This window comes from Gastrolobium bilobum, unplaced genomic scaffold, assembly GCF_033153095.1.
Source record: "Gastrolobium bilobum isolate Gb01-03AN ecotype WA unplaced genomic scaffold, APGP_CSIRO_Gbil_v1 utg609, whole genome shotgun sequence".
Lineage (NCBI taxonomy): Eukaryota > Viridiplantae > Streptophyta > Magnoliopsida > Fabales > Fabaceae > Gastrolobium > Gastrolobium bilobum.
In genome coordinates, this window is record NW_026899102.1 from 96,847 (window position 1) to 109,399 (window position 12,553).

The 12,553-nt window shown below is 34.6% G+C and overlaps 2 protein-coding genes across 3 annotated transcripts; one reads left to right on the forward strand and one right to left on the reverse strand.

Annotated features, from left to right (window-relative positions):
* Positions 1-1,454: 1,454 nt before the first annotated feature.
* Positions 1,455-4,861, forward strand: LOC133287221 (chaperonin-like RBCX protein 1, chloroplastic). Its single transcript, XM_061484782.1, has 6 exons — positions 1,455-1,739; positions 1,861-1,955; positions 3,981-4,098; positions 4,232-4,248; positions 4,330-4,392; positions 4,502-4,861. The coding sequence occupies exons 1-6, from the start codon at positions 1,580-1,582 to the stop codon at positions 4,574-4,576; spliced, it is 528 nt and encodes a 175-aa protein (XP_061340766.1). The 5' UTR covers positions 1,455-1,579; the 3' UTR covers positions 4,577-4,861.
* A 186-nt stretch (positions 4,862-5,047) lies between these two features.
* On the reverse strand, positions 5,048-11,813 carry LOC133287219 (uncharacterized). 2 transcript variants are annotated; one of them, XM_061484781.1, is made up of 16 exons: positions 11,701-11,813; positions 11,414-11,508; positions 11,189-11,279; positions 10,969-11,091; positions 10,697-10,866; positions 10,227-10,371; positions 10,049-10,139; positions 9,152-9,210; positions 8,997-9,074; positions 8,549-8,632; positions 7,189-7,367; positions 6,680-6,808; positions 6,455-6,527; positions 6,068-6,153; positions 5,643-5,727; positions 5,048-5,314 (listed from the first exon to the last, which is right to left on the reverse strand). In XM_061484781.1, exons 1-16 carry the CDS (start codon positions 11,788-11,790, stop codon positions 5,297-5,299), a joined length of 1,596 nt encoding a protein of 531 aa, XP_061340765.1. In that variant the 5' UTR covers positions 11,791-11,813; the 3' UTR covers positions 5,048-5,296. The 2 variants fall into 2 exon arrangements, with proteins under 2 accessions (XP_061340765.1, XP_061340764.1); XM_061484780.1 differs by having other exon boundaries at positions 10,697-10,877; positions 10,965-11,091.
* Between the last annotated feature and the right edge of the window lie 740 nt (positions 11,814-12,553).

Sequence of the window (12,553 nt, forward strand, 5' to 3'; positions counted from 1 at the left end):
AAACTTTAAGGATGTAGGTTTATAGGTCTTTTGCACTTATATGGTCATCACTTGATCTATGTCTAGTCTATGTGGTACTTCTTTACAACTCATACTTGATTATTTCCAACATCCTCCCTCAAGTATGAAGCCCAACATCATTCTTACCCAAAGGGCAACTTCTGCGGAAGTCTTTTTTTTTTCTTTCAAATATTTGGGTCACACTAGCCTTCTGCAGAGGCCTTCCAAACACTTGGCCCAGATCGTTGGCTCCGATACCACTGTTGGGAATGGAACGAGGGAGCCCAAAACTCTTTGCAAAAGGTACATCTACCAATAGACTACATGACAAACCATAATAAGTGAGCCGACACCACATCTCAACCCAAAACCTTAAGACTGTAGGTTTATGGATCTTTTGCACTTATATGATCATTCACTTGATCTATGTCTAGTCTATGTGGTACTTCTTTACAACTCATACTTGATTATTTCCAACAATTTAACATATTACTATAGTGCTATGGCAAGATGCGTAACGACTATGTGTTTAGTCATGTCATCACCATATGCGTGTTTAAGACAATCTAAACATGTACAGTTCATGTCTAATAGCATCAGTATCAAGTACGTGTTTCTAACAAAAATGACTGTCACACTGTACATGTTCATGCACATTTGGTCACATCTATATCAGGTGCACATTTAAACCTGTATTAGTTTGATAATAAATTTGATCAAAAAATTAAACTAATAGAATATCTCAAAAAAAATGCATTTGTAAGGTCAAAAACCAGATTCTCTCCTATCCGAAAGATGAGGAAGAAATGGAGGGCAGAGTTATTGGTAACGTGTTGTAAAAATGCACAAAAGTCTGAGCACTTGTCCAAATGCATGTTTGGTTCAAAAAAAAAATGTAGAAGAAAATAATCACTTTTTGTGTGAGCGCGCGCGCGTTCTTAAATAAACTAATCAAAACAACATAATTAACAACTAAGACTAAGTACTCGTCTATCGATGTCCAGAACAAGCGCTTCATGAAGAAAGAGAGGCTCCTTGAATACAGATATGTAATGTAATAGTGGGTTTCCCCTCGGATGTAAAAGTTCCCACTTCTCCAAAAATATTTTCGGTATATGTAAAAAAGCTAATATTATTTCTCTACAAAATAAATTATCTTACGTAATTATAAAAAAAATGAATGAAACTCATTAAAAAGTGGAGAGAAAAAAAAAAATATAGAATTTTTTTTTACATATTTTATATATATATATATATATATATATATATATAAATTATTTTATGCAATCTAAGAAATTATATTCTTATAAAAAATATATATATTTACATTATCTTTATTATGGTTATTTTTTTTAGTTATTTTTTTTAGTAATTTTTCTTTTACATTTTAAGAAATGGACAATCTACACCCGAACACTGAAAATGTGCTCCACTTCTCCACTTAAGCTCCAAGATATTTTCTTTATGGGGAATTGAAGCCTCGAGATATTTTTCTATAGGTGGAGACCATAACCCGCCATAGTATTTTCACAGCTTTGACCTCACCAAAGTTAAAACGTTTCTTCAATTCACTACACAAATGCTGTTAGCTATGGAATCCTCTGCAACTATACCACTTTCTCAGCTTCCTTATGTCTTCCCTACAATACCCAGCAGCAACAAAGGTTATCCTTTTTGGCCTTGCAAGCGAAGGAGCTCTCAACCCACACGCTTACACTGCAATAAGATGTTTGTACCTGGTTGGGTTACAACTTTTTCCCTCTTCCTCTTTGTATTGGGTTTTGCTTTTTTCCCCTTTGTATTTCATTGTATACCAAATTTCCAATAATATGTACTATGTTATGTTTTACTTGGATGCAGGATTTGGAGAAGCATCACCAGAAGCAAAGGCTGCTAAAAACCTCCACAATTTCTTCACCTACACTGCAGTTAAGATTGTTGCTGCTCAACTTGAGGTTCCTCTTCCTTTTACTCATTCCACTCCTACTTATTGGCTTTGTTGGGTTCTGTTTGTGTTCTGGCTTGTATTGGTTCTAATTACTGTCATGAGCAGTTGAAACTAGAGAACTAAGAACTTGCTTAATAGCTTTTACCATCCTAAAAATTTCCCTTGTTGTTTTTTTATCTGAACTCCAAGATCGTTTTGAAACAACTGTGCATTGATCATAATTCTTATTTTAACTGTGAAAATTCATACAATTTTGCATTATCTACAAGAAAATTTAGTTTCTGATTACTTCAAACTTTAGAAAAAAGCTTTCACATACCTTCTTAATATAACCAATAATTCTTCTGGACAAATATTGCTCCTAAAATTTTGATATGTCGGTAAAAAAAACTATCGTTTTCTTTTTTGGGAATAGTGACCAAATTGACACTTTTTTAATTTTTTTTTGCCTAAATGCTATGCAAATAGTACTGTTCACTGTCACTTGTTCAAATTCGCTATGACTAGTAGTGAATTTGGTTAGACCATGTTGTTATTGAAGACAGTGGGTGATATTAAATCATTAAGAGGTTTGAACCCATGTAAAGAACAGAAGGGGTAGATAATCAGAATTATCACTGTGCAATTATAAATATTAAAAACAAACTTACTTGATATGTATGAAACAGACAGAATCAGAAGAATGAAAAATGCAGAATCAGAGGAATAAAATCCGAGCCCACAGAACGTGTCTCCTTAAGACAATTTGTCCCCTCACTGATGCTAAAGGTTGATGGAAACTTGTCTCCCAGGATAGAACGGATTTCGTCTGAAGAGTGGTGGCACTACCAGTCAACAGCCCAAACGAACACAACTGAATGCTAGAGGAAACTACACCGGAATATGAAAAAGGAATATGCAAACCGGAAGGAGAAAAATTCCGGCAGAGTTTCAGTGCAGGAAAAATTGGATCCATTTTCTGAAGGTGTCAGTGTCTATTTATAGACACTGACCGGTCACGATGAACAGTCGCCGGCGGCGAACTGGCGTGTCTGACGGCGGCGAACGGTGACCGTTCCGACGAACAGGTACAACCGGTGACCGGTTCGACGAGCAGACACAACCGGTGACCGGTTCGCGAAAGGGAAGAACCGGTTCGGTTCAAAATTGCTCAAAAAACTGGCGGGTAGAAACGTTTGGGTTCGAAATTTTGGAGGGAAGCAACGGATACATTTTTGGACAAAATATTAAAAAATAATTTAATAAAAAATATTTTTATTACACATGCCACATGCCGTCAGTCTTTTCTTGCGAAAGTTTGCTACGTGTAATGAAATCATAGGCTACTAAATTTGCTACAACTGGTAACGAATTTGGTACGCTAATGGGAACATATGGTAAAAAGTGTTGTTCGTTCTCGTGGCCAAATCGAATTCGCTATCAATCATAGCGAATTTAGATGTGTGGCAGTATGATAAAAAAGTACTGTTCGTTCGCGTGGCATTTCGGAACAAATTTGGGAAAGTATGACATTTAAGTCACTTTTCTCTTTTTCGCAATTTGTGGACTTAAATAAGCTAAACTTACTTAATAGGACTAGGCTTAAATACCCTTTTAGCTCCCATAGTTTCACACTTATTTAGTTTTTTTAGTCCCTTTAATCAATTGCCAATGTGATTCCCTTTAATCAATTGCCAATGTGATCCAAGGCCAGATAATAATTTGTGTTGTGGGTTTAACTTGGTGCACGGTGGTGCAATTTAATTCAAGTTATTGGTATAAAACTGTTTTCTGTATGAACTTAATTTGAATGCCCTGACTCCTGACAGTACCAAAAAGTTTTATAACATCATATAATGATGTATTGTCGAATTCATTTTTGGTTAAATAACAGTTTAAATGCCTCACAGTGCATCAAAATTAAGCTCTTTTTATATAATTATCATTTTTGGTTAAATAACAGTTTAAATGCCTCACAGTGCATCAAAATTAAGCTCTTTTTATATCATTATTAATGCTGTTTTTTTTAGCCAATAAGTATTTGCCTGAGCAGGATTATAATCCTGAAGCATATCAAGAGCTAATGGAATTCCTGGCTAGACACCCGTTGAATGATGGTGACAAGTTCTGCGCCAGTATGTTTAGAGAATCATCAAGGCATAAGAAATTAGGTAAAGACAGTTATCAAGCTACCCAATCCTTAATCGGTGTCTAATATCTAACTTACAACTATTCTTTTGTGGTGATTGAATGAACGAAATCTTGCAAACTGATGCCGTGTGGCTCTGGCATATACATAAATAGCCCTACGCATAATGGAGGTAAGTGGATTACTTTTATTATTTGCTTTTCCATAACTTGTTAACCAAGTTCTTATTAAGTACTATGATGTTTTATTATAGGTGCGAACAGCATACTGCAAAAATGATTTTGAATGGGACAACTTGAAGCGCCTAGCTTTTAAGGTTTGTAATTCAATAATGTTTTCTTATATTCAGGATGTTGATCCTGCTGAAATTTATTCAACTTCCTGTATAAATGCATGGGATTGTTTCTGGCTTTATTTTCATGTAGATGGTCACTGAATCTAACACGAGGCTTATGAGGGATTATGTCTTGGAAACCAGTCCTGGTGAAACCGAGAAGTGAATACGCCTGCAGCAATGAACTAGCCCCTTCGTTCCCTTTGATCGAACACGAGCTCGGGCAATCTTCTGGAAAGAACTCATCTAAATGGTTCTCGATGCATTTTATACCCCGGTATTAGCAAGGTTATGATATGAAAAATCGAGTTAGATCATAAATGGTTGGAGTAATCTGTAATACAAATTGATAATCAACGGAATATATTGCTGAACCCTCCATGACTTGATTGGGATACTTTGGAGTACCTGAATTGCCTGTTACTTACAAAATAAGACCATTTCGAGCAGATGTAAAATATCTTATTAAAGGCTTGATTCTGAAAAAAGCATTGACCGATTTGAATGTAATTAATTCTCCCTTACATCTGAAATTGAAAACACTGTCCAACGATGAAACAAGCAAACAAGTATTACCTACAATCCTCAATGTTTTCAAGGAACAGTTTCCTCTGTGACAGTTTACACTTCATGATCTCCAACCAAAACTCAATTAAACTTCAGTAACAGTATCTCACTCTTCGCTAAAGAGTATGATGTTAAGATAGTACTACAAATATACATCATATTGTATAGCTTGAGGTTTACCAAGCATAAACTACTCATCATAGCTTTTCTCCTATGTCGTGCAAGAGTATCCTCTCCATCATCTACGACCAAATAACGCAGGGCAATTTAGCAAGTTGTCTCCTATCATATTTCACCAAGAGTTGGATTAAATATGCAATCAGCTGCCTTTTATTCTCTGTACAGAAATTATCAACAATTAAAGATACAAGCTTCCTCATTTTTAGACATAAATGCATTTGTCGCATTCTTTTGATAAAACTTTTCCAGTATACTCTGGCGAAGCAGACTTCCTGATTTCCCATCACTCTATGGCTGAAAATGACAGTAAAGAGATTGAGAGAGAGAGAGAGAGAGAGACAAAGAAAGGAAAAGCTTAATAGCAATAAGGTCGTCTGCTGTCAATGAGCTTTGTTTCCAAACCACATGCACAGATGATATTTGTGAAAATTAGTTGAAGTTTATGTTATATCAAACTTGAACCGACATTAAGCAGAAGCCATTACCCCAACACAGCGATGGAGATCACTTGAAGCATGAATTTCGCCATTGCTGAAGTATGAATGAGCATATTCTTCTATGTGCTCCAGACTGCAATTAGGTCTCATCAGCAGCATATACTTCAAACTTGATCAAGTGAAGTGAAATTTAAAATTGAATTCATCTTATTCAAATCCATCCATATGGATATTAATAATTAAAGAAACCCATAAAGTGATGAAAGGACAAGTACAGTCATTCCTCCTTTTATTGGTAAAATTTGTTCCCCAACTTCACAAACAGAATCAAGATGAAGTAAGGCGGAACTTTTCAAATTTAATTAAGCAAACAAGATTTATATAAACAAATAACAGGGTACATCATAAATATAATGGCAACTATAATTAGGTAAGAACAAAAACAAGATCCAGAATTTCATGAGAACGATTACCTATAGACATAGTTCACCATGATGCCTCCACTTTGAGAAAGGCCTTTTTCTGATCGGTCTGCCATCCAGTTTATTCTTTCAATCATCTGTTCCATATTGAGAAGCAAAAAGTTGTTAGTGCCAATTTACTTAAATTACAAAAGTAGGTTATTTGTGGCTAGGACATAGATTTGCTGCATGAACTCCCACTTTTGTCTTATAAAATTACTGATAGAAATAAATGCCAAGATAATAAACCATACAATGTCTTCAGTGAAAAAACCTTTAAAGATGTCAAAACATATTATAGAGTATAATGTGCAATGCAGAAACTACTGGTTTCATAATGAAAATGCCATTTCCAATAACAGAAGTTTATTAGTTGTACATCATGCTTGCAAGACATACCGCTCCATTTTGCAAGTGAAAATTTGCTACGGAGTCCAAAGCTTTTCCTCTTTTCTTTTCTTGCAGAAGGTATCTGTGATACAAAAAGAATCAAAAAAGTTTTCTGATTACTTCTCCATGAATTATAAATTATAGGTGTAGCCAGCCGCCTATCTCAATGCAATATTTCAAAGAAGTCACTTCTAACATGGCTTTCTTTTATTCCCCATAAATTGTTCGCAATACCTGGTGCATAAACGCATCAAAGGGGGTTTTAATGCTGACAGAAGCTCTGGCGAATGGATCCACTTATAGGATGTAGAAGTAAGCAAGTTGAAGATAACTTCCATTCCGTCTTTTCCAGGGGCAATATCCCTGCAACTCATATTGATATTAGTCGCATGATAGTGACACCAGAGATAAATTAGGAGAGCAAATAGAAGTTACTATAAACAATAATTGTCATCACTAATATCCAAGGCACGTAGGGAAAGAAATTTGAGTGCACTACAATTAGAATATGATTCTTTGCAATGACAACCAAGGATCATAAAAGGATAAAATATGGCAATTATTGAATGATTGGGAAAAAAAGAAAGAAATACATAAAAAACACATGTAATGCAGCAATTGGGACAGTTTTCTTGACCGTAATATGTAACTTCCAAATAAGTAACTAGCGGAGCTGCGAAAGAATATCAAAGAATAGCATTACAAAAAATATGCAGATAGAAGTAGAACAGTATGTAGCATACTTAGGTAAACTCATAACTGCTTCTTCTTCTTCTGGTTTAAGTATGTTCTCACAGAAAGTGGAACTGGGTCCCTCATCCAGTGGCTGTGACATGTCTCCTTCAGCAAGCACTGCTTGAGATGCCAACTTGGATAAGAGCCACGGCATGAATCCTGGGATGGGACTGAGAGTTGCAAAGGTCTAGAAGCAAAAATTGGTCAGCAATCTTAAATGTGGGAGGGCATAAGTATACTTCAATACATAAGATATGGCAGTATCCAAGGAAACATGGCATCTGACAAGGAATTTTCATAACTTACAGCGTCCAAAAACTACTGAGATTAAGCATATTACTTTAAGATTCTACTCTTCTAGAATGATGGAAGCAAAATATCATTTTGAGAGAATAGTCTTGTTGGCAAATTGCCATGTGCCTTTCTAGCCCTCTTCTGAAAACAGTGAGTAAAGAAATCTGCAGCTTTAAAAACCTAGGATTTAAAGAATGAAACGAGAAGGTTGTACTAATGTACTAGGAAAATCTCCCCATTAAAATAGAAAAGTAAAAAGATGACCAACACACTTTTTGTTGTTGACAATACCATTCATATCAAAACCAAGGAAAAAAGCATGAAATTATGGGTTAATAAAACTTAAGTAGAATGATATTGATTAAATGTTATGCATTTACAAATTCCATGAAGCCAAGATTGTTGAATCGCAATATGTATCATGTATTGTTCAGCTGGTTTTTTGTATCGTGTATCACGAATCGTAATATACAAAAACATAATAAAACAATTTAAAAATATATAATATCATATAAATCCAAATTCCAAAAAGAATCCAATCAACAAAATACATAAGTAACTAAAGTTCAAACCTATTATTTTCCTACTCATCAATCATCAAAACTAATATTATTATTATCACTATCAGCATCTATCAATGACATAACTAATATTGGTTTTTGCTGATTGATTTTAGAAATTAAATCACAAATCAAATCTTTTTTTTCTTTCCCTTATTAATAATGATTTTTCAGATTTTTTTTAATTTAAATCAAAAATTATATCTTTATTTACTTTTCCCAATTAATAGATTTTTTTTGTATGAAAATTTCCTATTTTAGTTCGAATTTCGTATCATACGATACACGATTCGATACTGTATCGTACGATACAACGCTACACAGTCTGATACAAGACTCATTCTGATACAACCAACCGATACGTATTGTGGAGAACCAGAGATTCTAAATCGTATCGTATCACACAATACGTATCGCGTATCGTGCGATACTAACAACGATGCATGAAGCAATAAATTTCATTTGGTTCTACCTTTCAAATTCAGAGATCTCCACAAATTGGTAAAATACTTACAGAAATATGTGGCATCTCTCTTTTCACCAGTTTTACGACACGTTTGATAAGAAACTTTCCTAAGTTGATCCCTGATAAGCCAGGCTGCAAAAGTTTCAGAATTATGCCAATCAGGAATAAAACTATATCCTGCATTTTTCTTCAGGGAGTTGTTAGGAAGGGGAGAAACTGACAGTAGTAGAAACCAAAAAAGCAAATAAATCTAAATTCTAATGTGCAAACATAAATAAAACAGATCAGAGAAGATAAAAGGAAAATTAAACAAATAGTAGCAATAAATGCCAGTCAGATAAAAAGCCCAATGAGGCACAGTTCAATTTTCCCAATGAGGCACAGATAAAAAATTAACAACTCTTTATCTACAAAAAAAATAAAAATAAAAGAATTAATAACTTTTTTGATATATTATCAAATTTCCACTAGCTTTAACTGATAATATATAGCATACCTGAGTTGATGATATAGAGTAGAACAATGCACATGTTGCCTCACTTTCAGGTATAGGAGGACTATCCCACAAAACTTCCTGTGAAACGAAGAAAAAATGTTTAAAACAAGGTACTAAAAAAGGGTTTGTTTCAGATAAATTCAAACAAAATTAACCTGTATAGTCTGAGCCACATTCTTCAGTAGTGCGACTTCAATGAAAATTAGGGGTTCACCTAAGGAAAAACAAAAAACCAAAGCACATAAAAGAGTTTAACACACTGCATAAACTTTAATAATAGACTTTTAGAAATTAGACAGAAGTTCTGCAAATTGCTTGAGTGAGAGCACTAGGCATCCTTGATATTTATCTACATAAAAGAATAAATAATTAAAATATTTCCTATGCCTCTAATCTTTCCAATAATATGTTGACTCCCATAGTTCCCAATGACATACTAATCACTATCACTATTTCCAAAAAACACATTAAAATTTGAGAACAGGTATATAACTACAACATTGTCAACCACTGAAATTCATTGGGTCACACAGGGTCAAATTGATCATGTATAAAGAATAGAGTCAATGGACTATAGAAAACAGTAGCACCAAATTCAATTTTTCAAGTTACTTGACATTAGACTAATGAAATACAAGTGTACTGTCCATGTAATACAATCACCTTGAAAGCAACCATTGTTCTATCAGTATTGCTGTCACTAACTTGCTCAGCTGATGCAGACTCATAATTTGATTTAGGTGAAAACAATGACTGCTGAGATGTTAATTAAAAGTTAATTATTAAGCACCAGTATAAATTACAAAACTGTAACAAGTAACAACAAATGCAAGTTGCAATATCAGATAAGCTAATAGATTATTTGAAAAAAATTGGCTACCAAGCATTGTCAGAAAAGTCTTGTAAAATGACATCATCAATGAAAACACGTTGTTTTCAAGCTATTACAAACTTAAATTGAAGAGAAGCCATACAAAAACTAGTTTAATGGATCAGATATTGCCAAGTAGAGAATTATCTTTCATGAACCAAGTGCGAGAAGAACTGCTGACCAGGAATTGATGGATGTAAATATCCAAAACAACGACGGCCAATTCCCAGCCTTCTCTTAAGATCTAGAAGGTTGCTAATAGGGTGCACCGCCTACACAAGATAATGAAGATTATGCATACAATGGAGGACAAGAGCTACATTAAATGACAATTCAATAGATGAAAAGGAAAACAGTACTTCATAAGCAACAATTTTCTCCAGCAGAGATGCAGGATCATCCCACGTAATTTGGTGAAGCTCTAAGGCAGCAGGACTAAGCCACGTATTAAGCTTTTCCTTTAAATAAGAATCCAATGCTCTCAAAGATGCAATATTTTCCTCTCTGTGTAGTGGAAGAATTGAATCATCATATTCAAAATTTCGGGAAAGTAAAGTTGAACCTTGTCTTATCTTTCTTTTATCTTTTCCATCAGAAAGCATGTTATGAACTGTAGGTACTTAAATTCACACATTTTATAAATTTTATTTTATTTTAAGGTTCTCATAGCAGAAAGCCTTGTGCCAGAGGTTTGTAGGACAATCAGTATCTAAATTCTCTAACAAAGAATCCACTATATTTTAAAGAATCAACAAGTAACTAAGATATTTGCTCCTAGTGTCATTGCAAGATAAATAAATTACAGGAAGCAGAGGCACAGAAAAATTACGCGAGAATAGATAGGATATCTGCTCGAAGAATGGATAAGAACCTCAACCCTCCAGGATGAGTGTTAAGACGCTCAAAGAGAACTTCATAAACTGGCTGAAGGGCATGCCTCAAATTCCACTCAATGCGATAGAAAGAAGAAAACAAGCCTTCTTCTTCGGAGCCATTCACCTGAGCTTTGTCTGATAACCCAATCACTTTTCTCACACCACAGTTTTGAAAATAATAATGCAAAGAGTTAAACACAAACACATACACAAATCACTCACCAGCAGGAAGTTCAAGTCCAAGGTACTGTTTTAACAGTTCGCGAACTTGTGATCTATTGAGATCATACTCTCTAGCAAGGACAAGGAGCAACTTGCGACGGTTTTCATGTGAAAGGCTAAAATATCCCTGCATTATTAACAGCTTGTGGAAATGAAATAAGCAATGATAATAAGAGAATCAAATTAAGAAAGCTTCAATGCCATAAAATCTAAGATGAGATTACCTCCGAGAAGTTATTAAGCACGTCATCCAGAACTTCCGTTTTGTTCATTGATATGGCAGAATGCATTGAGTCACGGACACGCTTAAACTCCCTAGGAATAAGTCAAGACAACGCATAAATTAAAAAATGAAAAATAAAAAAAATTGAGCATAAAAGTTAAGCATGCAAATTCCGAGAGTGTGGGAAAATAATAATAATATTGTTAATAATAATAATAATAATAACCTCTCGGTGTTGCCGGAGTCATTAAGCACTGAATTTCCTTCTTCCGGCGATTCGTTTTTCTGGGAATTCTGCTGCTTCATTTGATTCGCCACGTTCTGTTGCACATTCAACGCAATCGAAGGAACAAAGAGTCAACGGGGAATCGAATTCAAAACCAATTACGCACAGAATCGAATCGATTTGCATAGAAATTGAATCAAAAACAACTGTATGGTGGTGAGTGGAGTCAAATCTGCAAAAGTGAAATTCAAAGGCGTGAATTAAACTGGAATTGCGAGATTACTCACAATTAGAGGGAGAGGAGATAGAGAAAGGTTGGTACGATCGTTGGGCCTCATTCTGGCGCGCATCAAAATAGACAAAGCTTTCTTCTTCATGTTTGCTTTTTAACGTATTTATGCGTAAAACGAGTGTGTGTTTGTGACCAATGAACAATAATCGGGATTCGATTAATGCACTTTGCCTTTTGCTTTTTTGGATTGTTTCTTACATCATATTTTGGCAACAACGACCTTAGTTTTATTCATTTCCGTTTCCACGTTTTTCTCAGTGTTGCTTGCAATCCACCTCAACTAATAAATATTTAGTGGAAGCGATGCACTCAAGATTTTCAAATATGATGAGTGACATACATTAGTTGACAACGGGTATAGTGAAAGTATTTAAGTGGATGCAAGGATATGTAAAATAACTAAAAAATTGAACTGAATCATAAATCGAATTAGACTGCACTTAAAATAATTGGTTTTAAAAAATCAGTTCATAAACCGAACCGGTTTTTAAAGAATCAGTTCATAAACCGAATCAGTTTTTAGAATCAATTTAAGAACCGAATCGTTTCCGAACCGATTTTGAACCAAACCAAATTGATTTTTATAATTTTATATTTTAAATTTTAATTTTTTCTTTTCTTTTTAAAATAGGGTCGACTTGAACCGGTTTCAAACCGAACCGAACCAATTTTGAACCGAACCGAACCATTTTCAAACCGAACCGTTTAAACCAATTCGGTTCGATTTTTAAAAAAATTCGGTTCAGTTCGACCCATGTACATCCCTAAGTGCATGGATCTATGGGTTTTGTGTTGTGAGATGGTGTTAGAATCACAAATTTCTCCTGAATGCGCCTGACAATGATATC